This window comes from Strix aluco, chromosome 7, assembly GCF_031877795.1.
Source record: "Strix aluco isolate bStrAlu1 chromosome 7, bStrAlu1.hap1, whole genome shotgun sequence".
Taxonomy (NCBI): Eukaryota; Metazoa; Chordata; class Aves; order Strigiformes; family Strigidae; genus Strix; species Strix aluco.
Window position 1 is genome coordinate 30,259,223 of NC_133937.1, and position 27,600 is coordinate 30,286,822.

Genomic DNA, 27,600 nt, shown 5'->3' on the forward strand with positions numbered 1-27,600 from the left:
TGAGGGGTGAGCGGGGCGCTGTGCTGGGAAGTCTAAGGAGGTTGAAGGGGCGGGAGAAGGCGGCGGCGGTGGAGACCCGGGGTCGCGCCGAGCACTCGTGCCAGGAAGAGACGGTGAGGGCGGGCAGAGTGACAACAGGAGGCACCAGGGCGGGCGCCTTCCCCATCCTTCGCAGACATGTACATCAAGCAGGTAAGCCGGCGGGGTCCAAGCCACCCGCCTTGTGCGGTGCGACCTGGGCCTGGCTGGGTCGGTTTGGCCCTGCCTGCTCTGCCCTGCCCCGCCCCGCCCCGGCGCTGGAGGGTCTTCGACCTCCGGACGAGCGGCAGAGCCATGTTCTGGCCCATAGCAAGAGGCCCGCCGGGTGGTGGCGGGTCCGAAGGCCTTTGCTTGGTTCGCCACTGTCCCGAGGGGGGAAACCGCGGCCATTGCTGAGGGGGAGCATCCTCGGGCCAGCCACGGAGCAAGTCCTCCGTGTAGGTTGCCGGGTGCCTTTCCTCCCCCGGTTCCCGTGGCTAGTTTCATTCATTGCAGGTGTGAAGTGGCGTTGGGGCGAGGCCCTCTTGGAGTCGGGACTTGTTCGCGGGCTCTGTGGGGACCCTTTGAACGGGCCAGTCCTGCTGTCCTGGCTCTCTAGGCAGCGGGTGACCCAAGGCCCGGAGGCTCATACCCATGCGGGGCTCGTACATAGACAAAGGGCTCTCCTCAGCTGTTAGGCGGCATCTTTCAGCTGTTAAAGTTGTTGGTTCTTTTCTTTTTTACTTTTTTTTTTTTTTTTAAATCTGTGCGTGGTTTCAATGGGGAAATGTGACTGTATTTGGGGTTTCAATTCAAACTGCTTTTGTCTGTCCCTTCCCCTGGGAGAAACAACAGTTACTGTTTGTATTGGGGTAATGCTTTAGGCCCCCGGGCATGGACTATTTAACCTATTATACTTTATCCTTGATAAGCAATCTACAGCTAACCCTCAGTTAAAAAGAAGGTCCTTGTATGGACCTTTTCAAAACAGTTTTTGAGATTGAGGCAATTATTAATGTCAGTTCTGTAGTATATCCCTGCAGTCGTATTGCATGGTGTAGTTGAATTTTTATGGCTGTTTTCGTACCACTGCCTATACATGTTCATAAAAAGCCTACTGAGATTCTCGTTTCTCAGTGGACTCAAAATTGACCTGGCTTTCTGATACCCTAAGGGTATCTTTATTCAAAAGAATATCATGTTTGAAAGTGCATATTTTACATAGAAATAAGGTTTTCATCAACTGGCTGACTAGGGAGAGCTGCAAATACCTTTTGATTGTGTTTTAGTAAATCACTTTATTGTGCAGGTGCACACATTGCTTTAAAGTCTTTGAATAAGAATTCTTGTTCTCCAGATTTGAACTGCACAAAAGTAAACAGTAGTGAAGATGTATAGAATCAGAGTAAGAAGTCCAAATGAAGAATGGGGGAAATCAGTTACAGCTGGAAAAAAAGAAATTTTAGGTGGTCAGTAACCAATACCGTTCTAGGAGCTATAGAAGAGAGCATAACAAGGTGTGAACATGAGAATAAAATGGATGAGGGATCACTTATTTTGTGGCTTCGCAGAAATCTTTCCTGCAGTTTGAAGATTAAAATTGTTTAAGTCTTTATTGCCTTGTATAGCCTTGGATTAAGAAGTTATGAGGTTGCAGAATATGTAGGATGGATGAAGTGAGAAGCCATCTAGGAAAAAACTTTGAGGGGAGGGGAAATAGTTTGCAGAGTTTGTCTGGATCATACTCTGGTGCCTGAGTATGTGGGTGGTAAAAGTTTTTTTTTTGTAGCAATATCCAAGAAATAATTATTGGTTGGTTTTACCTTTTTGTAGAAGCTTTCAGACTCTTATGAGATTAAAGTAGATGAATTATTCCAATCTGGATGATTTTAGAATATTATAGGCAAACTGTAAAAATACTGGAGATCAAATATTTTGTCCGTTCTTTTATTTTTTTTTCTTGAAATCTGGTGAATTGGGAAGCAGCATTGTTTACAAAATGTTGGGGGAGGGTAATTTTAATTTATTTTTCAAAATCAGAGTGAGTGAACGTAGTTGCTGTGGCCTAGAGCTGGGGACAAGAGTTGAGTAAGACTTGCTGTTTCCATTTTGCCTTTGAAAGCCACTGGTACGGAGACAGAAAGTCTCCGTCTGGCTGATGAGGCAGACTGGTTTTTTAGAAGAGGTGGGGGTCTGTGCTTACAGCCACAGCGACTGGGTAGTCTTCGGCTAACACGTTGTCTTAAACTTGCTTTCTGTAGTTTGGTCCATTACATTCTGAAATCCTTAGTTACTTCCAATATAGTTGCTTTGGATTTAGATCTGAATACAGCACAGGTACCTAATGAAAACTGCCTTGCCCGTGGAGAGGGAGCATAGTTGCATTTCCAAAAAAAGGTTTAGGTAGGCAAGGCATTGGAGGAAGTTATATTTGAACACAATTCCTTTTCCAACATAGCTGCTGTTGCTTAGATCTGATGTTTGATGGTCAAGGATTAGTAATTTTCTGCCTATCCATATTCTTAGCTTCAGATTCCAGTAAGGAAATAATTTTGCAGAGGATTTGACAAGGAGACTGTAGTGCCTGGGAAAAGAATGGCTCAGTGATTTTTTGACTAAAAGTTAGTTAATGCCTTTAAGTTTTATGTAATTTCATTTTTTATAAAGTCGAGTGTTTGATTTTCTGTCTGACATGGCATTTTCATTCAGTATTCGTGAGATGTTTTTAATCCGTTAGTACAAACAGGTGGTAAGAGGAGTTTTCTGTGCTAATCCTTGATAATGGGCTGTCACATAATGGGAGAAAGACTTAACTTGACATGAATAAATCAGGGCGGTTTCTTCTCCCAGTCTTTTGTCTAGTAAATTTTACGGACAGGATTTTTCCCCACTGTTTGTGTAGTACACTACCAGAATATTACAGAACATGAATGTTGTTTTAAAGGTAATTGTTTCTTGAGTTGCTCAGGTGTACAGTTAATGTAGGATTTTGTACGGGAGGTGAAAGCTTGCTTCAGTGTTTACAGTTACTACTTCTAGGGTTTTTGCTGAAGTTTTGTGTGTGCTTCTTGGATACAAAGTATTATGCTCATCTTCTGGAATGTGGCCTGTTTTAATTCTTGAAGATGTGAGAGAAGGGATGACATGTTCAGAAAGAGAAAATGGTGATGGGATTGTAGACCTTACAAACTAAACAAAGTCTAAATAATTTCATATTCTAAACTTCAGCGGTAATAATACTGAGAAATATATTGTAAGATGTTTTGCTGTCTTCCTAACAAGTAATTCTTAGTTTATGATAGCTATAATGGTGAAACACTGGCATTATTTTCACAGTGTCTTGCTTCTGTTGGAGAACAGCTGGGCAAAGCACATAATTAAATGTCAACTGTAGTCCTTTTGTAAGCATTCTTGCTGAAAGATCTGCAAACATCAAGACTTCTCAGGTGAAAGCTGTCTTTCTGCTGTCTTGCTGAGCAGAGCAAAGCTACTGTAGTCTTTCAGCACAGCTTTAATGTTTGGAAAAGGTTGCTTAATGCTGGAATGTGCATGCTGTAAGTTGGATAAATTTTGCTGCTGTGCAGAACTGAAGCATCAGGATATTGTCACTCTGTACCTTGTATGTTACCTAACTGGGCACACCTCAAATCTCTACTGAAATGGAATAGTGGGAATTTGACATGCTGCTTCAAGGTGACTGTTTGTTGTGTAGCTCCTGAAGTTAATTGTGTAGGTTTGTATTTGTCTTAAGAAGTAAATCCACTAGAATGAAGATAGCTTGCTTTTTTTACTTTTCCCTTTAGGTTGCACAGTAAAACAAAAACGGCTGAATTGCATGTAAGATAGGTAGAGTCTGGTGTAGTTTTTGCAGTCTGCAATTGCTCTACTTGGAGAATTTGCAAATAGAATTCTTATGCTGTATGTGGATTGCATTATAAAAAATAAGTTTAAATCTGACCCTACTAGGATAAGTCCTTGTTATATTGTGGTTTTCTTTCCTGTATGCAATACTTGATGCAAATACATCTTTTTTTGTAGTCTGGTACAGAAACATTCTTAGAACTCTCTTGTTCACTGTGCTTTGGCCTAGATAAGTATCAGCATCTCTTGTGATGTGGGGAGAAAAATCTGTCCCTAAAGTGATGCTTAGGTGAGGGGCAAGTTTTATAATGTAAGTTGCTGATTTTGAGCTGGAAGGTTGAAGTGTGTGTGGGAAATCAAGCATATTATAATTGATGTAAATATTCTGTAAAATCTTACAGTTCAAAAACTGCTTAAGAACAGAGACAACCTTGTTAAAATAACTCCCTCTTCTCATTAGGTAATCATCCAGGGCTTTCGAAGCTACAGGGACCAAACCATTGTGGACCCATTCAGCTCAAAACACAATGTCATTGGTAAGTTCTGGTACTTGTCTTTTAACACTAACTAGAGTTGCAGTGTTATTTCAGATGATGTTCACATTAGAGTCCTTTATAGTTTTTAATATTCTGCCTATGTTTGTTGAATGTATTTTCTGTTTAAGAAACTTCTTTACAGTTGTCTGTAACATATCACAAGGTGTATTCCACTTACAGCAAAATAATGCTAACATTCAGTTTTACTGTGACAGTAGTCTGAGTCTTCAGAAATAGGGTGAGGTCTGTAAATGCCTTCATATGTGCAGATCTCTGTCAGCCAGATCCCCATTAAAAGCTGTCCTTGCAGGAACAGCAGCAGAGAATTTGTATGGGATTCTTTTTGTGTGTGTGTGCAAGTGTGATCATTCTTGATAAGGGCACTACCTACTATAAACTGCTGCAGAGAAGATGATCCTCTTTCTTCCAGCTTTGGAGGAATGAATTTGTGGAATGTGGACTGTCAAAAAGTATAACATAAATTTCAAAGTGTAGTTTTATAAATAACACCTAATCTAACAGCATGTTTCTGTCCACCATTCGCATGCCTTTTCCTGGTTTTGCCCATGGATGCCTGGTACTGCGTTTTCATTTGCACTGATTTTTAGCGACTGTGCAGCAACTTTGAGACTGCTGACACAACAGAAAACAGTCAATTTTGGACATCAAAACTTAGTAGTTAGGATTTACTCTGAGACTGGAAAAGCGTGCACACGACTTGAATAGCATGTTCTGTTATGTAATGTTAATTCAGCGAGACCTCAAACTTTTTCCAGGTATTAGTATTTTTAAAAGAAAAAAAAAGGAAAAGAAAAAAAAGCCCAGCTTCACTATTTTTTGCCTTTTTAAATACCTCAATAGCAATCCCAAGTAGTTTGGGGGATGAGGTGAATCTGGAGGGCATGTAGGCAGGAAGGGATGAAAAGCCTGGGATGTTCATTGCTACTGGAAGGCAAGCAGTTTCAAAATTAATACAGTAGCTGCTGATCTTAAAGATAAGACATTGAGCCTTGCTGAAACACATAGGAATAAACACTGAGATGACTCTATGTTGGCATAGTGCTGTATTCTTAAACCTTTAATTTTTAAATAGAAATAGCACTTCTTCCAGTCTTTTTAAAACAAAACATTCCTGAACCAGCAAGTGTAGTATTAAAAAGTTCAGAGTCAGCCTGAATGTACAAGTGAATTCCTTTGGTTAAATATAAAAAAACTGATGCTGGGACCAGAAGAGTTGGATTTAGGTCTACTGTTCTTATCCCATCAGGAGATCAGTATTAAAAAAAAAAAAGGATGGGAATAAATAGGATTGTTTTAACCATTACTCTCATTGTGGAATAGTGTTGGAGTTTGTAAGTTATTGTAATGTGTCTGAGTGGGGAAAGGACTGCTCTCTTATTCTCACACAATGACTAAGTCATCCACCTGCTAAGTTTGCCTCATCCCACTGAGATTTTGTTTGGCTGTGTTATATTTGGGTTCTGTTCTTGAATATTTATACGCAACATTTAAGGTATATTGCAATGTTAACCTATGTCAACTTGAGATTATACTTTGTGATTCAATTTTCAGTAGGAAGAAATGGATCTGGGAAAAGCAACTTTTTTTATGGTAAGCACAGATTTCTTAATACAATAGCATGGGGATGTTGATGGTAACAGGCTGACAGAGTTTTGCCGGAAGTTGTTTTACCAAATGTTTTTCCTCAGTAAGGAGTGGCAGATTGGTAATTACTTGGCAATGATCAAAGGCAGATCTCTGAGCTTGTTTAATAGCTACCTTCAGGTTTTTCCCTAGTATTCGGCTTCTCTTATTAAGGGCCTTCTAAGATTTTAAATGGTGAAAAAAGTATTTAGAGGAGGAAACTGATTCTAAAAGTCCACCTTGAAAGCTGCTTGGGATGTTTGCAGTTGTTTTAGACATTCTCAGTGGCTACATTCTAAGCTGGTTCCATAGCGGTATGGCACAGCTTATACAGCCTTTTAACATATGGCTATGAGGGGCATTTTGTGGGGTGGGAGCATCAGTGAAGGAGCAAAGATGCTAGTCAGAGGTGTTAGTGGCCTTTGTGATGGTAGTCTTTATAAATTGTCAAGTGTTAAGTATTTTAGCAATACTTTTAACTTAGTCTGCTGCTGTGTATTTGTAGAGGAAAGCTCATGAATCCTTAGGTGGGCAGCGTTGTTAATGCTTACGCGGTGAATTAGTAAGGTGGCGACAATGAGACTTCTTCAGAGAAATTGTAGTGTACAGCAGGCTGAGTGATGAAGATCCAGCGGATGAACGTTTTTAATGAAGAAACGTTGTAAGGTATTAGCAGTGGTATGACTGTACTATGTAACAGTAAAACAGTATGTTTTGAGTTAAAGAAACTGCTGCATATCTCCCTAAAGGAAAGAATAAATCTTCTGTTTCATTACTATTTTATTACAGCAATTCAGTTTGTCCTCAGTGATGAGTTTAGTCATCTTCGCCCAGAGCAGAGACTGGCTTTGTTGCATGTAAGTGAAGGTGTACAACAACAAGACTAAAGAATAAGCTAATGCATTTGCATGTTACTGCAAAAATGGTAAACTGCTGGGCTGTGGATATTTTAAGCCAATTATTTTGAAAGCATTCTTAAACATTTTTTTGTTTGCCTTTGGCAAAAGGGAATTTATAACAAAGTAAAACATTATGTTGATAATGCACACTGGTGAATCTATATACAAGATTTTCAGAAATAATAATGTATGTACTGGATCTTACATAGATGCTCTTGATTTTCAAATCCTTGGAATGAAAGGGGAAGTGGGATTGTTAGGGAAAAGGAGAGATGAGTGAGCTTAAAATCCTTCTAATGTGGGAATTATGTAACTAAAATATTTCTTTTCTTAGGAAGGTACAGGTCCTCGTGTTATTTCAGCGTTTGTGGAAATTATTTTTGACAATTCGGACAACAGGTTACCGGTAAGTTGAATACACTACTTCAGAAATAGATGATTATTTCTGACTCTAGTAATCTCAGTATGAGTGAAGTTTTCAGTACAGTAACTGCTTTTGAGTCAGTTCTAGTAAAAAGTACCATAAACATTCTGGATTACTAATACATACCTACTGCAAGCAGTTGAATTTATTGGATTTTGTTTTCTTAAGATTGATAAAGAGGAAGTCTCACTTCGCAGAGTCATTGGAGCCAAGAAGGACCAATATTTCTTAGACAAGAAAATGGTGACGTAGGTACTTCTTTTCCTTAGCTGAATGAGACCAGTAGGATTTCTGTAAAATTCTCTAGTCAAACTGAACACTTGCATCTCTAGTCTGAAGTAAATCAGTTGTGTAATGCCAAGTACCAGTAGTTTGACAGCAAGGGAATTAGTCCTTATGCAATAGACAGCAGACTGAATTTACGGTTTAATCTGTTCATTAGTGTGATATTTAACTGCTTATATGGTATTTCTTTCAGGGCTTTTTTTTAAATAGAAGAGTTGCCAGACTTTAGGTTGTTTCATATCCTTCCTTGTGATATCTTTATCTGTATTTGCCTCTTTGCTTCAAGGTGCTTCTTGCTTAATCTCTTTCCAACACTATAGTATTTTGGATATTTTCCATTTTCATTCTCTCATTTACTTCTAGAATTAGCTATTACCAAATAAAGAAGCTTCTTCAAACAGAGCATGCATTGCACACAGTGATTATAGTATGTGATGTATAGTTGTGATACTTTACTGAATTTTTACGGCTGTCACTTTTACTGTAAGTGTTTTTAATAGATTCACAATAACGTTTCAGGAAAAATGATGTAATGAATCTTCTTGAAAGTGCTGGATTTTCTCGCAGTAATCCCTACTACATTGTCAAACAAGGAAAGGTAAGATTCTTTTTCACAAAGTGGAAGAAATCATTAAGAGTATTATGTTTCCTGGATGCCAAACTTAGTTCAATTATTGCAGAAGTAAACCAAAACCTAAATCCATTGTAGTTGGAAACAGTTCTGTAGTTGCTGCTTTTGCAAATATTACTGGTTTAGTAGTTTATGTCGATATTAAGAAAAATAATTTAATGTCTGTAATGTTGATACTTAGAAAAGTTTGGTTTTTCATGGTAATCTTTGCAATCATGTGCTTTTCGGTATTCTTAAAAACAAAGCAGACTTAATTCCTATGACTATTTCAGTGTAAATTCATAGATTTCTGAACCTTAAGATGAGGCAGTAAAGTAATTGTAGAGAATTTTAAGAGGCTTAAAATACTGTCAGTGGAGGAGTGTGGAAGCACCAAAAGTGATCTCCCAGCAGGGAAAGGGCTCACAGCATGGCCTGTATTAACTGGTCTTTCAAGACCCAAGCACACTTACTAGAGCTTTCAAAGGACACCCAGATCTGGAGACAAAGGAGGGATTACTTGTAATGGCTCACTGGGTGGGACACTGTGGAGATGCTGATAACTCAGCTCCAAAAGATTAGTGAAAGGAGAATGCAGGAGAAGAGAAGCACTTGATGGCAGAAATGCTGACCCAGCGGTGCAGTCTGGGATTGTTTATCAGGATGAATTTTCCTGTATGGCTGAACATGTATATTTGGAAGAAACAACTTCAGCTGGAAAGTCACTTGTGTTTTGTCATGGGGATTGGTGCACATGACTCAGCCAAAATACACATACTGGTTTTAATACAGTACAAATCAGAAACAGTTACCTTATTTACCTTCTTATAAAAGGATGCAACCACTGAAATTCTACTGAAGGAAAGTGAGTTTTACATGGGGTTTAATTGTATGATTAATTTAATGTTGGGTGAGCGAGTGTTTCACGACCCGAATTATTCTAAGATTATAACCCCTACATTTTGGTGTGTTTTTATGGAGGCATTTAAACTATTTGGTTTAGCACTAGAACTTGAAAGCCCAAGCTTGAGTTTCTCTAAACATAATTTTGAATGGGTAATGATTTCTTCAGTTTACGTAATACTAGTATCTGAAGTTTTAGCAATAACTGGTAGCATTTGAAAAACAACAAAATTCATTACAAGCAGAATACTTGCCATCCTAAAGTGAATCTTTTTGCCAAAACCTCAGGCAAGCAGACACAGCAAAAAAAGTGCGATCTTTGATCTGTTGTGTTTAGTTATACATCCAGAGCAGGCTATTGAAATCATAGATCTTGAATTTTTAGATCAACCAGATGGCCACAGCTCCTGACTCTCAAAGACTGAAGTTACTAAGAGAAGTAGCTGGTACCAGAGTGTACGATGAACGTAAAGAAGAGAGTATTTCACTAATGAAAGAAACAGGTAAAAATAGTTTAAGAAGTGGATGTTTTGTACCACATTAATTCCATTAACTCTAAAGGTTTATGGCTTTTTCAGTAAGGCTAATTGCTAGATAGATCTTGTTTGTGGTATGTTAAATGATACAGAGCATGTCATATTTACTCCTTGAATTTTAAAAATCTCAAAAGGTTTAATAAGTGACTTAATGTGTGCTTTTACTAATAAAACTTTTTAGCTAGACTAATAGGGGTGTTCGTACTGTTCAAAACATGAGTGATGTCAGCTGGCAATGATCCAAAAATCAGGATACATACTGCTATGCAAACTCTAAAATTTATGTAGTATAGTATAAAATTTTAAGTGTACATGCTTGTGTTGCCTTACATAACTAATATCAACAGTTCTGCTGGTAGGATGTTTCTTTGAGGAATTTCTGAACATGGGTTCTCCTTTTCATATTTTGTAACTGTTGACATAGTTAATCCCTGGAGATTCAGTAGCTTTAAAGTTGTGGGAATGTATTCCAGTGTTTAACTGCACTTCAATCTTGTCATCTTTTCTCAAGAGGGCAAGCGAGAGAAGATCAATGAGTTGTTGAAATACATCGAAGAGCGACTGCATACTCTAGAAGAGGAGAAAGAAGAGCTGGCTCAGTACCAGAAATGGGATAAAATGAGGCGGGCGTTAGAATACACCATTTATAATCAGGAGCTTAATGAAACCCGAGCTAAGCTTGATGAGGTAAAATATCTTGGCTAATGTAAATCATAACATGAGCTGTTGATTTGCTTTTTGCCAACGTCTCCTTGCATTGCTTGATAGAATCTGTCAATGTTCTTCACTAATTTAACAAATTATTTTCTTTCTGGAACTATTACTAAACCAGAATCTTACTACTTAAGCTATTGGTGATATTTCCGTACAGCTTTCTGCCAAGCGGGAGACAAGTGGAGAGAAATCCAGGCAGCTGAGAGATGCACAGCAAGATGCTAGAGATAAAATGGAGGTAAAAATACTTTTAACAAGGTCTCTCCAGAGGTGTGGTTTGCTTTCTGGGGTTTTTTTGGCAGGTGGTTTCTAAAACTGTTAAATTCTATTTTGTGCTCTCATCCTGTTTGGAAACAGGAGAAGTTTTTCACACTTTAAGTGTATCTTGATCTACATAATAATAGTCTTGTGAGTTTTAATAGATACTGAAATGTGCATGCAGTGTTTAAGTTACTGCATATTTAAATTTGCATAGGAAATAGAACGACAGGTTCGAGAACTGAAGACAAAGATTTCGGCAATGAAAGAAGAGAAAGAACAACTTAGTGCTGAAAGACAGGAGCAGATTAAACAGAGGACTAAATTGGAGCTGAAGGCTAAAGACCTGCAGGATGAATTAGCTGGCAACAGTGAACAAAGGGTATGTAACAGCAGTGAAGTCATTTAAAATGTCTTTGTCACAAGGTATTATGCTTGTGCATTGAAGTTTTGGTTTTATACTGCAGCATTTCATTATTTTCTAAGGTTTGTTGGACAGATATCTTAGGTTTTTGGGATGTTTTCAGTGTGCTTCCAGGGGATGTAAACATAGACTCCTGTGTTGTTATCCTTTATTTATCATAATACAGTTCCTGATACTACCTAACTTTAAATACTGCTTTGTTTGACTTTCAGAAAAGACTGTTAAAAGAGAGGCAAAAGCTTCTTGAGAAAATTGAGGAGAAGCAGAAAGAATTAGCAGAAACGGAGCCGAAATTCAACAGTGTAAAAGAAAAAGAAGAGAGGGGAATTGCTAGGTCTGTGCCATTCTACAATGGGGAGTCAAAGCATTTAAAAAAACCCCAAGATACTATCAGTACTATCCATATGTGCAATTCTGAGTTGTACTTGTTGCTTGAGAGTGGGGTGGTAGCTATATATACTTACAGATGGTCTGTAAAAAGCCTCCTTTATTGTTGGGGGGGGAACAGTATTGGTGACATTGATATTTAAGTTTAATCACTTTGGGCTGTTGTCAAATTTGTTGTTTTGTGAAGTGCTAAAATTTTAGAGCCTGATTTGATGCTTTATGAAAATTCTTATGGTAGTTCTTAATGCTTGCTCTTAATAAATTCAAAGAGTTCTTTATAATACCATGTCTTTCCCTTCTCAAAATAGGCTTGCACAGGCTACACAGGAAAGAACAGATCTTTATGCAAAACAAGGTCGAGGAAGCCAGTTTACTTCCAAAGAAGAAAGGGATAAGTGGATAAAGAAAGAACTGAAGTCTTTAGATCAAGCCATCAATGACAAGAAGCGGCAAATTGCAGCTATACACAAGGATTTGGAGGATACAGAGGCAAACAAGGAGAAAAATTTGGAACAGTACAGTGTATGTTTTCAGCTTACTACTTGTCAGTATTTTTGAGAGAGGGGTTAAACACTTGATTTTGGACAATTAAACTTTAATGCCTATTTATAAGGAAGATGAGACTTTCTGGTTGGGTGTGGTCTCTTAAAAATGTGTTATGAAAACATCTGCAGATAGACTCTGAACTCCCTTTAGCACTGCATTTAACTTCACTCTTCATGTTGACTTTCTGGTACTTTCCCCAAAGTGTCTGGCCTGAGTTTTCAGGAAGAGACTTGCTCTTGTCTATGTTGAACATGGCCATTTCATATAGGTAACACCTTGTTATGTTTTTATAGAGGTCTGCATTGGTTGTTTTAGCTCTTTATTTTCCCTAAACAGGGCGTCTTTTAAACTGTGCTGCAAGCACTGCACCTTTGCACCACAATTGCAGCTGGTTAGAAGTTGTGTCCCTATCGATGTTAGAAGACTAATCTAAGTATTATTTGCATAACTTTTAGATTTTAATTTCTATTCAGAAACAGCTCTTACACTGCAAATACAGCAGTACAATCCAAAAATGCCACTTCTGCTAGGAGCTGCAGGAATGAAAACCCCATATCTAATGGTGGGAGAGCATCCAGTGCTAGTGCTGCTACCCTGCATGTGCTGGTAGACAGTGCTCTTGGTCTTTGTGTAATACATCTACCAAAATCAAGGATCAGTCTGACAAAATCTAGGAAGGTAGTGGTACAAAGACAATGATGTTCTGCTAAAATACTGTTTGGATGGGGCTCATGTTAGCAAAGTAATGATTCTCTGAATTGGTGAATGAAAGAAATTACATTTACCCCTGACTATATTGTACTGCTCAATAGAATTCTGTAGAATTGAAGAAGTTAAATTTGAGGTGGCCTTTGATTCCTTTTATAAACATGTCTTGGTTTTCTTTTTCTCCTTAAGGAAGATTGATTTATACTTGGGCTAAGAGTTGCATAGCTTTTTGTTATTCGAAGGGGAGGGAGACGTCTTGGGTGAACGTGATGGAAAGCTTGCAAAGTTAGGTTGGAAAAACTTGGCTATGTTTTGAGAACACAGCTAGTCCTCCTGTACACAGATAACTAAAAACATCTGAGTGCTAGCCCTGAGCTGCTTTGAAAGTGGCAAATGTTAAATGAGCAAGGGAGGGGGGGCGGGGATGTCTATGTGTTGGCTTAAACAGCACATTGTTGACAGCTGCTGTGGTAAAGTACTAGTAGTGCTGGAGAGCAGGCTAATATTGTTGACTAATAGCAGTATGGCATGTAATGCAAGGCTACTATGTATGTTCTTATCACAGATGTTCTTTCAGAGCATGATTACACAGTTCTGTGTATGATAGCTACTGTTTTGGTTCAGTTTCTTACTGTGACTTCGTGAGACATTTTGCTGTAATACCCAAATGCACAGCTCAACTTAGTGCCTGCCTTGCAGTCCGCTTGATAACTTCACCTTGTTACTGCTCCCTTACAAAGATGTATTTATTCTTAGTGCTTTTGCAGATTGTTGTAAATTGGTTAAAACACCTGTAGGAATCATTTCTGAATTTTAAGTAGTAACTTAATATTGAATAAAATAAAGACTTTTCTTTTTTGACCAGAGAGCTGTAGTTCATACTTTTCTTTTCTTTGTGTTAGAAACTGGACCAGGATCTTAATGAAGTGAAAGCTCGTGTTGAAGAACTGGACAGAAAATACTATGAAGTGAAAAATAAAAAGGATGAACTACAGAGCGAAAGAAAGTTAGTAATTAATTGAAATATGTCTGAATCTCACTTAATGTGAAGGACCCCAACTGTGTAGTTGTTAACATAGCATGTAGGTATGTTTTTTTTAAATACAGCCATGTATGAACTCCTGCACTTCGCCTTCCTGTTAAATTAGCAGTCTTTGAGAATAATAATGACAATTAAAAAAAAATCTTCAGACTTCATTCACACTTAAAATATTTTAATTATTTTTGTTCTGTAGTTATCTGTGGAGAGAAGAGAATGCAGAACAACAAGCTCTCGCTGCAAAGCGGGAGGATTTAGAAAAGAAACAGCAGCTTCTCAGAGCAGCAACAGGAAAGGTAAGATACCTTGTATTTGAGAAGTTCTTGTGGAAGCTTTTCTTCTCATTCTTAAAGGACAAGCCATAGTTATATCTGAAAGATATGACAGTTATTTCTTTTGGGTATGGTCTTACTGTCATAACTAAAATGGACAAATTGTATTTATGAGCTATAAATATTTGAAAAATTCAGCTTTAGACCTAACTAGAAATTAGTTTTGTAAGTGCAAGGTAATTGAGGAGAGGTAAGGAGACCAGGTAAAAATGGAATACTTTGAAAATTTCTTCTGATATTTTTTTGCTTTTAAGGAGGAGAAGAAAAAAAAAAAAGTCCTTGAATAGGGTGAACTCAAATATTTGGATATCTTCTGTTAGAGCTGTAGGTTAGTTAGCAGGGACTTAGTGAAACAGGAGGCTACAACTTTCACAAAGTTAAAAGTAAAATGGGTATTGTGCATCTTTTAATTGCAGTACAATGATGAGTTATATTTTAACAGGCCATTTTGAATGGTATAGATAGCATAAACAAAGTCTTGGAGCACTTCCGTCGAAAAGGCATAAACCAGCATGTTCTAAATGGCTATCATGGCATTGTGATGAATAACTTTGAATGTGAACCAGCTTTCTACACCTGTGTTGAAGTTACTGCAGGGAACAGGTAATTACATACTATTTAGTGTTACATAAGTTAAAGTAGCTACAGTGTTACCATTTAGTTGTTGGTGCTAGTTGCTACTGAAAGTTTTACTCTTGAGCTTGAGCTCTCATCCTTGTTTTGTCAAAGTGCCTTCTATATAGCATGATCAAACTGCTACTCCTTTGAGAAGGAACTAAGAAGAATTCTGTCTATTTAAAAATTAATCCTAGCTGGTCTTGATCTTGTCTAAAAAAAAAAAACCCAACCTAAAACAAAACTACACAAAGACCTCGAAAAAGGGCCCCAGATCCACACTCCTGACATTGCCAGAAGGGTTGGTGGTGAGGCTGAGCTATATTGAATAAAGTGGATGTCATCTTCTGGTGTGGAGAATTCTACAGTAAGCAGTGCTGATGTTTCAATGGTAACAATCGATAAGAATTATTTCACTTAAACTAGAAAATCTCATGGATGAGGATGGTCTCTAGACTGTCAAAACCAGCTATCTGAAAAGATGTTGAATGTTAACGAGTCTGTAATGTATGTTCTAGAAGAAGTAAGTGTCTGCTGGGTAATCCACCACTTCCTGCAGCATCTGAAACTTCAAATTAATTTAAATTGTCTTTCTGTGTCATCAGTCCCCTGTTTCAATTCACAAGTAGCCATACAAATTCTTGTTCTATTGAAACACAGATAGTGCCTAAGGGCAGGAAGGAGGACAGAGGTGACATGATCTTGCAAACTACCACATAAAAAGAAATCTTGATGCTACCACAACTTAAAATGCAGTCCCTCATCTGAAACATCTGTGTCTGCACGAACATGGGTGTCTTCTCAAAGTACTTCAGTTCTCTCTGAATCCTGTTGTGCCCCGTAGTTAGGAAAAAGCAGTAACAAACAAACTGTAGTTGAACTTGGAAAAGAAAGATCACTTATTTCAGTTTCTCTGGTGCTAGTCCCAGTCATGCGCAGGGAGATATGTGGTCTCTGTTTCTGTTGATTGTGTACAGAAGCATAAGATGCAAACTCTGTAAATCCATGCAGAGGACTGACTATTGTTTACTGAAGTGGTGTGGAGGACAGAGAGTTGCAGTTGAACCGAAAAAGGCAGTGTACATAGCAATGCTGTACGCATATTGAGCTGCTCTTGTGACTGGAGGGTGGAATATAAAATTCTTGGCTGATCCCCTTTTAATGAAAGTGAATATCAACTTATTCTAAGGCACAGGCTTGAAGAGAAAATGCAGTGCAGCATTATATTGGTATGTTACTTAATAGTACCTGCATGCTTACTGTTCTCATAAAATATGTTAGTGCTTTTAGCACAGTAAAGTTTTGCTTATTTGTTGGGCTTGTTTATTAGGTTGTTTTATCACATTGTGGATTCTGATGAGGTCAGTACAAAGATCCTAATGGAATTTAACAAAATGAACCTTCCTGGAGAAGTTACTTTCCTCCCTCTGAACAAGCTGGATGTTAGAGATACTGCTTATCCTGAGACTAATGTGAGTGAGAGTTCCTTTTGAGTCTTCCTCTACAAAGTCTCATATTTTGATTTGTTTGTGTGTATTGCTTTTTGCCCACCACTTGCTTTGCTGTTGAATGTCTGCAATCAGATACTATTTCGAATGTATGCTTCACAACATAAAAAACTGTTATAGGAAAATACTTTCCTACCAGGTATTTGCTCTGTAAAGCTTAACTTCACCTTACCAGTAAATAGGTGATACTAAAAAGAAGTAACATTTTATTGTAACCTGATAATAATTGCCTGAATTACTGAATTGTAATTCATTAAGCTGAAATGCTGCCATGGACAAAAGCTGAAGAGCCATGTTACAACCATGGGCAGTTTCTCAAAGTTGTTGGAAATGAGTTGTGGTTTTATATTTAAAAAATGCATAAATAAATCTTCAGTGACAGCCATTTAAAAAGTAGTTCTGAAACATATTTCAAGAAAGTATCTGTTGTTTGAAATTTTAATAGTGAACAAATTGTGTAAATGTTAACTGCTTCCTACAATAATCATGGTAGAATAAGGTTTTTTTAATGTTTTTTTCTTTTTTCCTCAGGTAAACAGGAAAAAAGAAATAAACAATCAGACTTCTAGGGTGCTTATTTGGGAGGGATTTACTAGTAAAGCTGTGTTAATGTTTGTGTCCTACTTTCTACAGAAAGGAACAATTTTTTTGGAGGAAAAAAATTTTACTGCGAATTTATGATACTTACTCAACTCTTGTTTCAGTATCAATTTAACACTCGGATAAGAGTCCTGGCAGACTTAGTCAACTTAAGACTTAAGCCTAGCTGTTAAAAGCTAAAATTGCAAAATCTTGCGCTTGATTTCCATAGAGTGTTTGTATTTGTCTTGGTAATGTTCAGTCAGTGTGTCATCCTTCTACCAACTGACAGCTGTTTATTTCCAAAGTATCATTCACAATATTGTGCTTTTGAGTTCAGGGTTTGACATCCTGTATGTAAATAATGAAACACACAGCTCCAGAAGTCTTCATTCTAGTAGTTTATTGATTGTGAAACCAATGTTAATATTCAGTGAATTTGAGCTATGCTAAGCTTTTAGAAATTCTTGTTATAAAGCTAGAGTGTATTTTATTTTTACTCTTGGTGGTAGTTTCTTTTTTTCCAGGGCTCTCTTTAATTCTGTATATGAATTAGTTGCAATATACTTGCCTTATTTGTATCAATATGTTCTTCTCATTAAAATCACTGTCACTTCAGGATGCTATTCCTATGATCAGTAAACTGAGATACAATCCAAGATTCGACAAAGCTTTCAAACATGTTTTTGGCAAGACTCTAATTTGTCGTAGCATGGAAGTGTCTACCCAGCTGGCCAGAGCTTTCACTATGGATTGTATTACTCTGGAAGGTAAATGTTGCAATCTTAGAAATTATTTCTTTTAAAAATGGGATCCCTGGAAGGTAAGGCTCCTTAAATATGGTCTGTTAGCGTTGTCAAAGTAAGATTATTTTAAATAATAGTATACTTGACTGAGATGTACAGTGTTGCACTTGGTCAAGTACTGTACTTAAAAATACACAATCTCTTCACAAGCTGTTGAATTTCCTTATGATTTAAAAGTTAGTAACTACATATCTCCATCCTCAAGAATTGTAAAGCACATTAGGTTTGTATTCAATTTGTTTTAGGCAATTTAACAGGTGTTTGTTTTCCTGGAGTATTCATGGTGTTTTCCACAAACTTAAACCAGTGTTAGGGTGTAAATGTACAGCTTTAATTACCAATAAATGCAAGGTGAATTCTTCTGCATACCAGACACATTTCCATGTTCTCTGTAATAATCTGTATCTCTTGTTAATTGCCTGTTCTTGGAGGGCATATTCCCAGCAGGTTTACTGTTATCTTTTTGTCTCTTAAAGTCAATTTGAAAAAAAATGCTAAGGGTGCCTGAGGAGGAAACAATTTTTCAGTAACATCATACTCTACAAGCCACAAAGGCTGCTAATTACTCAGCCTCTCTTTTGTTTTCTCCCTTACAGAGTATCTGAGATTTTTTTTTTTAAACTGGTAGTGCTAGGCATTTGCATTTTCCCCTTAATATAAGTATTTTTTTTTCCTTCACGCTGCATGGTTTCGGAAGTTAATTAAAAACAAAACAGAAATCAGCTAATGCTTAAAGGAGATCATATCAGTCTGTGGTCTTGAGAAAGGAAATGCACTTTAAATCAAATACAGAAATAAACATTTCCCTAATTACTATAAACATATATATGTGATTCCTGATACTGGTGCAGCGCTTCTCTGTAGGTAAGTTGAAATGTTCTAGTTAGCCTGCTAAGTTGTATTGTAGAAACTGCTCTGAACATTACGGAGAGCATACAGGGGGCAGTTTATAGTCTCATTCTGTTATGCCTTTAGGTGATCAAGTCAGCCATCGTGGTGCTTTGACTGGAGGTTATTATGACACAAGGAAGTCTCGGCTTGAATTGCAAAAAGATGTTAGAAAGGCGGAAGAAGAACTTGGTGAACTTGAAGCAAAACTCAATGAAAATTTACGCAGAAACATTGAAAATATCCTTTTGTTGTTTTGGGGGAAAGGTTGCATGATGACAAAGCTTTTGTTTTGTGGTTGCAGTAATAGATAAAAAACAGGAGACTAACTTCTGTTAATGTTACGTATTTAGCTGTGGCATTTGTTTTGACTGTTGTTTGTGCAACCTGGTTCTGTATTAATGTTACTGTAGAGATTTTAGTAGCAAAGAAATCAATGGTAAAACAAACAAAACACCTGCATGTGAAAATTGGTGTACAAACAGTGAAAACAACAGATTTTAATACATATCCATTGTTTATGTGGCTGAATTGCATTCTTTTGAAAAAATAATATTTAGATCAATGTGGTTAAGAAATAGTTTCTATACCACTTCTGTACTGGGGAAACTGGACTGAAAAATAGTAATTGAAGGACACCTTGTCCAAATAGTTTGCTTCAGAGAGTGGCTGGCACTGTAGGCCAGTGTGTAGGGAAAAGGAGCGTTAGTAGTCTGTCCCTGTTAAAATTTGATCTTGATCTTTAAAGCTTGGAGATGAGGTTAAACCCTAAATTTTAAGTCTTCTGTGGCTTCTAGAGTTTGTTGCAGTAACTGCTATAACCAGATATTCTTATCTGTGTTAATCTTCACTGCTTCTTCTGACTCATGCTATATTTTTAGTACTTGTGTCCTGAATTGGTGTGTTCCATAGTCCACTTATGCTGTGGGGAGGAGATGGAGGGCATTATATTATAATTAAGCTCCGTGTTGCTTGGCAGTCTTGGTCTTTTCAGTCTCTTTGTACAAAAATTCACGTAACTCACATTTTTCTCTAACCCCTTTAATGCTACAGTGTCCTTTTGAGATCCAGTATCTAAAATTCAAGGACAAGGGAGATTTATACAATCTTATTCTCCATTATCCAGGTCATTCTGTCCTTTGAACTGAACTCCTTTTGTTTTTTGACCTGCAGCAGTGCATTAGAGACACTTTTGGGGCAGCAGATGGGCAGAACACTGAAGCCACAGAACACTTAGATCCACAGCTGATTAGCAAAACTATAAAAGTATGTACCTGTGACTATGTTAAGTCAGTGGAAAAATGTCGAAATGGTCTGTTAAACGTGACTTAAATAAACTGAATTTGCCAACTGGCTTTACATGCAGCAGCAATAATGAATGTCTTTTGCCCTTCTTATTGTTCCTGTAAGCAATATGCAGGACCCAATATGAGTATCTACAATTAAATATTTGAGTGTGTATTTTCTCCTTCTTTAGTTCTTTTTTAAACTACAGATATGTAGGTATATGGTTTTAAAAGGATTTGTGCAGAAACTAATTTTAACATTAATCTCAGCGTGCATTGTACAGGTAGCCGCCTTTTTGTAACTAGGAACAGGAGCTTGAATTCCTGGTGCTTGTAGTTAAATTTCCCAATTACCTGTTAGACCCTTTGGTTTCAGTATAACTTAACTTTTAATCAGGACTGCTATTTTGGAACTGAGATATGTTTCTTGCTATCATTTGAGTCAAAATCTTTAGGCCTGAGTTTTCATTTTGAGAAGGGATCTGTAGGGGATGTAGGTAGGGTGCTCATCTAACTGATATAAATTCCTATGAGGCATACCCTTCAGCTGTGGTAGATCAGTGACTGTAGTAAGAGCTGTTACTGCAGTTTGACAGTAACTTTTAGAACATAACGCAAACAGACCTCAGTAGTTTTGAAAGTAAAATAACCATTCCCACTAACTTGCTGTTGTGTAGCTCATTCAGTTTCCCAAAATGTTCAATGATGTAGGGAAGTATTTTACTGTAACCTCTGCTTAGGGGAATTACTTAAGTTTTAGAGCATTTAAGTTGATACTATGTTAAAATATACATTGTAGTAGGAGTAACATGATGTTAGTGATTCAACATAAATTAAAACAATCTTCTGCAAGCCCTGCATCATGACTTAAGCCATTATATTAAAATTAGCATGAACAGATTACACTTTTTGCCTTAGAATTGAGTAAGGGATAATTGTATTGTTCTAATATTTCTTTTTAAACGTAGGTATCTGCTCTTCTATATTTTGTAAGATCTGAGTTTTCCTTACAAGTTCAAATGTATCCCTGTGTTCTTCCAAGTGCCATGTTGTAAAATTAAGTTAAATTAAGCTTTCCTTGTTTGTTCTTGGCATTGATAAGGGTGCTCAAGTTACTTGATGTCTCCTGTACAACTGAATGTTTTGGTTTTGTGGGAGGTTTTTTTTTATTATTTTCATGGCAGCTGAATATGCAAAGCAGAATAAAAATTGAAGGTACTACTATGTAATAAAATGCTTTTTAAAACAAGGACAGTGTTTTCCTTAGCCCACGGAATGGATTAATAATGAGATTGACCAGCTAATGAACCAAATGCAGCAAATTGAGACACAGCAGAGAAAGTTCAAAGCCTCTCGAGACAGTATTTTGTCAGAGATGAAAATGCTGAAGGAGAAAAGGCAACAGTCTGAGAAGACATTTATGCCTAAGGTATACTATGGGGCTATTGAAAGCTGTTACTGTTTTTATATTAATTGTTTCTGTAATATTACTGATAAACTTGCATTCCTTTCTGGTTAACATCATAATGTGAAATACAAAGAGATGACTGGAGATGTCACAAAAATATATAAACAGAAAAGTGGAACTTATATAAATCTACAGATTGCTTTGAGGAATAATTCTGTCTCATATCTGTTCCATAGCAACGCAGTTTGCAGAGCTTGGAGGCAAGTTTACATGCTATGGAGTCAACTAGAGAATCATTAAAAGCAGAGCTGGGGACTGATTTGTTGTCTCAGCTCAGTCTTGAAGATCAGAAACGTGTGGATGCCCTTAATGATGAAATTCGACAACTACAGCAAGTAAGGAAATGAAAATGTCTTGCCATTAAATGTGTGGTATCTTTCTTCCCAATAAACTTATTTTTGTCCTTTTGTGTGAGAAGTCACTTATAAATATACCGTAATTAGTTTCATCAGTAGTACCTAGGCATGTTTGGAGTTTTCTCATCTGCAAAGTGTATTTGCATGTTTCTCAAATGCTGGGTAAGTTTTACTAGCTGTATTGTGTGAGAGTTATGGCTGTTTGCATTGGAATCATCACAGTTTTCTTGCTACTGCTCTTGGACTTTACAACAATAAATGCAAATAGATACAATCTGAAAGGGATGATGCGCAGTGTGGGAAAATAGTGCCTTTAAGCACATGGTAGATGAGACAAAAACTAAAGTTTTGTCCGATACCCATCTTCTTGAAAAAATACTACTTTAGTTGCTCTTCTGGGTTTAAGAATTCAATTCAGATGCTAATACGGTTTCTTAAAACTTACTGGGTTTTATGGCTGACTTTTACACTAGACAGCTGCAAAAATACTTCCCATTTGTTTCCTTCTATCTGTTAAAATTAGAGCAACAGTCCAAAGCATTGTGTGATATTTTAATACATAGAATTGTGTGAAGAGTGGGGGGTTTGTCTTAATTTTTTTAAAAAGTTAAAAATAGTTGTTTAAAAGTCAGTTAAGGGTATTAGTACACTTTTCATTTTTTTTCAGGAAAACAGACAGCTTTTGAATGAGAGGATTAAACTGGAAGGCATTATCACAAGAGTTGAAACATATCTCAATGAGAATCTAAGAAAACGCTTAGACCAAGTAGAACAAGTAAGGATTTTCTCTTAAATGTTCTTTTGCAATCTGTTTTTGGTTTCTTTCCAGGGCTTTAACGTATTAAATCGTTTGATAAATGTTTATTACTCTGCATTATCTGTGATGGGTTTTGCTTCCCTATATACAAGCTGAGTTAGCTGCTTTATGTGAATTTCAGCACAGTATTTTAGACATGAATTTTTGACAGAAATCCTACTTTAAATATACAGCCTATATATAAAGAGCAGCATCATGACAGATTTGTTTGGAAATCTAACATTAATAAAATACTAAATACAGTTATACGTAGAGTAGCAGAAGATAACTTGTTTGTCTGGCTTATACTTTTGTTCCCCTCCATGCTGAAGCTTGGTGACATTTACTTTGTCCCATAGGAACTGAATGAGCTTCGAGAAACAGAAGGTGGCACAGTTCTTACTGCCACAACATCGGAACTTGAGGCTATCAACAAACGAGTGAAAGATACGCTGGCACGGTCAGATGGTTGGTAGCATCATTTCTTGAAAGAAAATTCTCCAGGGTTTTGAAAGTTCACATGTGCCATAGTGTGGTCTGTTTCTTAAACCAAAATACGAGAAGTAATCATTAATTTCAAATATGCTGTAGTAGTTACACAGTGTGTAACAGATTTCTGGAACCTTACTACAAAAGATAAGTGAAATAAGGTTTTTGTGCATGTTGTGCACAAAGAAATTGTCCACAGTTGCACACTAATACCAGTATGTATTGGTGATAACAGACTTCTGGCTTCAGGGCATAGTACTCTTGAAACAACCTTCATACAAGCATGATCTTGTATAGTTGTTCTTGAATTTTGTCTAACCTGTCTAAAACTAAGTTGTTGTCAAATAGGAAATAGCATCTGGATGGCTCAAACTTCAGGCTTCTCTTTCTATACCCTGTATGACCTTAGTATGTTTGTTAGGGTGTCTTTTAAGCCATATACTCATGGGGAAGAAGAGAGCAATTTCCAGCTTTTTGTCTTAAAAATTAACTTTCTACTCCTTAATAGATCTTTTTCTTTCGATTATCTTTTTGTTTCATAAATACTTGACTGGATAATTGCTGATTTTATGCAGGCATGTAAGACTTACCACTTCGGGGTTTTGTGCTTTCACCCAATATCTCAGATCTGGATAATTCTATTGACAAAACGGAAGCAGGAATTAAAGAGCTTCAAAAGAGCATGGAACGCTGGAAGAACATGGAAAAGGAACATATGGATGCCATTAACCATGATACAAAAGAACTGGAAAAAATGACTAACAGACAAGGCATGCTTCTCAAGAAGAAAGAGGAATGCATGAAGAAAATCCGAGAGTTGGGTTCACTTCCACAGGAGGCCTTTGAAAAGTATCAGACTTTAAGTTTAAAGCAGGTAATAAGTGTGCTTGGCTTCATGTACGTGACACTAACATTTCGGGTCACGAAACATCTTGAGTGTCAGATGTGGCTAGAATTGCAAGTCACTTAGATACGTTAATGTTTTCCATTTACAGTTATTCCGCAAACTGGAGCAGTGCAATACGGAACTGAAGAAATACAGTCATGTTAATAAAAAAGCTTTAGATCAGTTTGTGAATTTCTCAGAGCAGAAAGAAAAATTGATAAAAAGACAAGAGGAACTGGACAGGGGCTACAAATCCATCATGGAGCTGATGAATGTCCTCGAGCTCAGGAAATACGAGGCTATTCAGCTGACTTTCAAACAGGTAACAAAATGGCAACAACTGTATAGAAACTGTGCTGAAATCAAATTGTCCCATTATGTAGCAGCTATATGGGAAGAAGCAGATATTAAGTACATCTATAATAATAGAAGGCAGTATCATGTAACTTAAGGTTTGTGGGTTTTTAAATACTGAAATAGGCTAGTATTTTAAATAGGTGCTCCTCTTGGTTGTATTGCAACTCTAGCTTTGGTTTAAACCTGTTAAATACTTCATTTCTGGTGAATACTTCATTTCTTTGTAGTACATACAACCCTTTCTAGTGAATGTCTAGTAAAAAACTCTGCTCCAAATCCATTCTTCAGATTTAGTGAAAGTAATTCCTAATGTTAACAAAGGATCTTAGCTACAAAGTTTGTAAAGTCTTCTCATAAAAGGTCATTTGCTTAAGAGAGATCTCTTCAGTAAACTTGAGATATAGATCATACTTGCTTTTGCTGCTGTTTTATATGTTAATTCTACTACTTCCTTGAAAAAACTTGTGAAAATTCTCATGCTACAAGAACAGTTGGCTTAGATGTTTTTAAACCAAGCTCTGTGTAGCGTATGTTTCTCACTTCTATTTCCACTTAAGAATGAATGTTGGTCTCTGCTTTGTAGCAGATACTTAGTGTGAGTAAAACCAGCTGTTGTCTGCATTTGATTTTACTGTGTAAAAATGAGCTGGTGATTGACTGTTTGTTTTTCAGGTGTCAAAAAATTTCAGTGAAGTATTCCAGAAGTTAGTCCCTGGTGGCAAGGCCACATTAGTGATGAAGAAAGGAGATGTGGAGGGCAGTCAGTCCCAGGATGAAGGTGAAGGCAGCACCGAGAGTGAAAGGGGATCTGGATCTCAGAGCAGTGTTCCATCTGTAGACCAGTTCACTGGAGTTGGCATAAGGGTAAAGAAAAATATTTTGTGTTTCAGTACTCCAAATATTTGTTTAGATTGCCTTTTATTTTTAAAAGGCAACATTAAATTGGTTCTGTTTATTTACTATAATAGCAAGTGACATTGCAGTTCAATATTTTGAAATCATCTTTCTGTTGCATTGTTTTCTTAGGTATCGTTCACAGGGAAGCAGGGTGAAATGAGAGAAATGCAGCAACTTTCAGGTGGACAGAAATCCTTAGTGGCTCTAGCCCTGATATTTGCTATCCAGAAATGTGATCCAGCTCCATTTTACTTGTTTGATGAAATCGACCAAGCCTTGGATGCTCAGCACAGAAAAGCTGTTTCAGGTAACTGTCTACCTTTATTCATCTTCATTGTGGTTGAAGGTGATAGTCTATGTCTTCTCCTCCCTGACATTTAAGATAAAAGCTTTTAAGCATAAAGGCACATTTTTTAATATTCCAACATATGTGTTAGAATTTAACCTTGTTCCTTTTGAAGCTTTCATGAACTTGGTTTTAGGCAGAAGCTCTGTGTTGTCTGCTGTGTCTAAAGGGTGTCCTCACAACACTTCAGTGTGGTGGAAATAGTCCTGTTTTGAATTGTGGTTTGATTATAAATATGAACTTTTAGCTCATTGCATTGTTGGGGAAGCGCTTACTCTGTTTTCGTCATAGAAGTTTAATACCCCACTGATTTTGCCAAGTGGCTGAATTTGTCAGAGTTGATACTGGAATTAATGATAGTACTTTAAAACCCTGTATGGATCCTTTCTTGATTCGTGAGTGGTTTTGATTTTTGTTTTGTTAACTACAACCTAATTTTGAATAATGAATAACAAACTCTTTGCTTGTCTCATACTAAGACCAGTCCTACTCTTTTGTGTTCTTTTTAGATATGATTATGGAATTAGCTGAACATGCTCAGTTTATTACAACAACTTTTAGGCCTGAACTGCTTGAGTCAGCTGACAAGTTCTATGGTGTAAAATTCAGAAACAAGGTAAATAATATATTTTAGTTATGGCATTTACCGAGAACCTTATCAAGTTGTGCATTTGGGACTTGACTTAAGAGTTCAAAGTGAATCAGCCTTATTTCAGTGATGGATTTCTAGTTATATTGCAGCCTTGTGTAAAAGTTCTCTCCTTCCTGAAAAAGAATTTAAATATCTACAGACGTCCCTTGTCATGTTCTTTAAAGGAGATTAGAAATTGATTATAAGCCTGTTGCTGAGTCCTGGAGCTTTCAGAAATAAGCCTGGCTTACTCTGCAGGAGATACTGTAATAACTGTGTACTTCTTTTTGTTCCACCAGGTTAGTCATATTGATGTCATCACAGCAGAAATGGCCAAAGACTTTGTAGAAGATGACACCACGCATGGTTAAACGAAATTGTACTTTCTGCTTGTTTGGAAGCTGTGTATAGTGCTATGTTTATGCCAGGGATCTGTAAATTTAAAATATGAAATATTTAGTCCTTGTTTAAAATAGTTTTTGAACACATTTTAACCAAGACCCCAGAAGGCTTAGTTTCAGAGAAGCTTGAGTATCCATTTTGTCTCTGTTGCTGTATTTTATAAGATAATTGTTAATGCTACCTTTATACCTGTAGTTTGGAAATTTTATTCTCTTCCCTTAAATCTTTTGTAAAGTGTCTGTTGCTGTTTTAAAGCTTTTCAGAAAGTGCTAGCTATTCCTTCTTAAGTATAATTTTACCATTTATATTGCCTCACATGTTTTTTTTTAAATGGCTTCAATTAAAATGATTGGTTTTATTGCTGTAACTTGTATATATTAAGTTTCTGGTTTATATTGTCTGTCTTTAGAGGATTCCGCTGAGATGCAGTAAATACTATTTGGTCATATTGGAGCTGCATATTTCACAAGTATGAGACAAAGCAATTCTTTAAAGCCATTCTTTCTTCTGTCTTTTTCCCCTTTTTTGTACATTGCCAATGCTGGCAGAAAACCACCCCAAACCTGTGCTTGTCCAAATTCATAGTGTTCTGGTTCTTGAACTGAAAAATTCTTCCACTGTCTCCCTTCAGCCTGAGAGACCAGCAGAACTTGAGCCAAGTGACAGTCACCAGTCAAAATGTGAATCTCTTCCTCCAGTGAAAATGTGAATCTCATCTAGGCTTTTGGCAAAGGGGTATTGAATAATCGATGTGTTATTCTGGAAAACTTAAGGTTTCACTATGAACCATATATTTCTTAGCAAAGTAGTTGTAAACCCAAAATCAGTTCATGTTGCAATAGTGTATATATATATAGAAATAAAATAACCTTAAACAGTACCTTACATAACTTTAGTACAGTGAGAAACAGTATACTGTCTTGACTTTGTAGGGCACTTTAAATGAAGCAGAAGGATAAAGCTGTCTGATGGGACTTCATCTGCAAGCACCCTTGCTCCCCACTGGGAACTTCAGGAAGTGTAGGAAAGGAGAGTGTGAGCTGAGAGTGCATATACTTGCTGTACAAGGCCGGGTAAGAGAAGAAGACTAAAGTATGGAGTAACTTCCCCAGGGAATGATAATCATGTAGGAAATGACTACCTGCAGTAAGTCTTAAGCCAGAAGG

The 27,600-nt window shown here is 37.1% G+C and overlaps 1 protein-coding gene across 2 annotated transcripts; it reads left to right on the forward strand.

Annotated features, from left to right (window-relative positions):
* SMC3 (structural maintenance of chromosomes 3) lies at positions 1 to 26,801 on the forward strand. 2 transcript variants are annotated; one of them, XM_074831240.1, is made up of 29 exons: positions 1 to 192; positions 4,340 to 4,415; positions 5,988 to 6,026; positions 6,849 to 6,916; positions 7,293 to 7,364; positions 7,551 to 7,630; positions 8,187 to 8,265; positions 9,566 to 9,683; positions 10,228 to 10,403; positions 10,588 to 10,668; positions 10,906 to 11,070; positions 11,325 to 11,446; positions 11,808 to 12,021; positions 13,656 to 13,759; positions 13,989 to 14,088; positions 14,567 to 14,727; positions 16,070 to 16,211; positions 17,446 to 17,596; positions 18,608 to 18,760; positions 21,084 to 21,235; positions 21,451 to 21,609; positions 22,298 to 22,405; positions 22,786 to 22,894; positions 23,542 to 23,789; positions 23,911 to 24,123; positions 24,831 to 25,022; positions 25,185 to 25,362; positions 25,911 to 26,017; positions 26,332 to 26,801. In XM_074831240.1, exons 1-29 carry the CDS (start codon positions 178 to 180, stop codon positions 26,401 to 26,403), a joined length of 3,654 nt encoding a protein of 1,217 aa, XP_074687341.1. In that variant the 5' UTR covers positions 1 to 177; the 3' UTR covers positions 26,404 to 26,801. The 2 variants fall into 2 exon arrangements, with proteins under 2 accessions (XP_074687341.1, XP_074687342.1); XM_074831241.1 differs by lacking the exon at positions 5,988 to 6,026.
* The last annotated feature ends 799 nt before the right edge of the window (positions 26,802 to 27,600 follow it).

Bases quoted from the DNA above. Each gene is read 5' to 3' on its own strand.
- SMC3 (XM_074831240.1), top strand. The intron at 6,917-7,292 runs GTAAGTGAAGGT...TTCTTTTCTTAG, and splicing joins AGAGACTGGCTTTGTTGCAT to GAAGGTACAGGTCCTCGTGT. The intron at 14,089-14,566 runs GTAAGATACCTT...ATATTTTAACAG, and splicing joins TCAGAGCAGCAACAGGAAAG to GCCATTTTGAATGGTATAGA.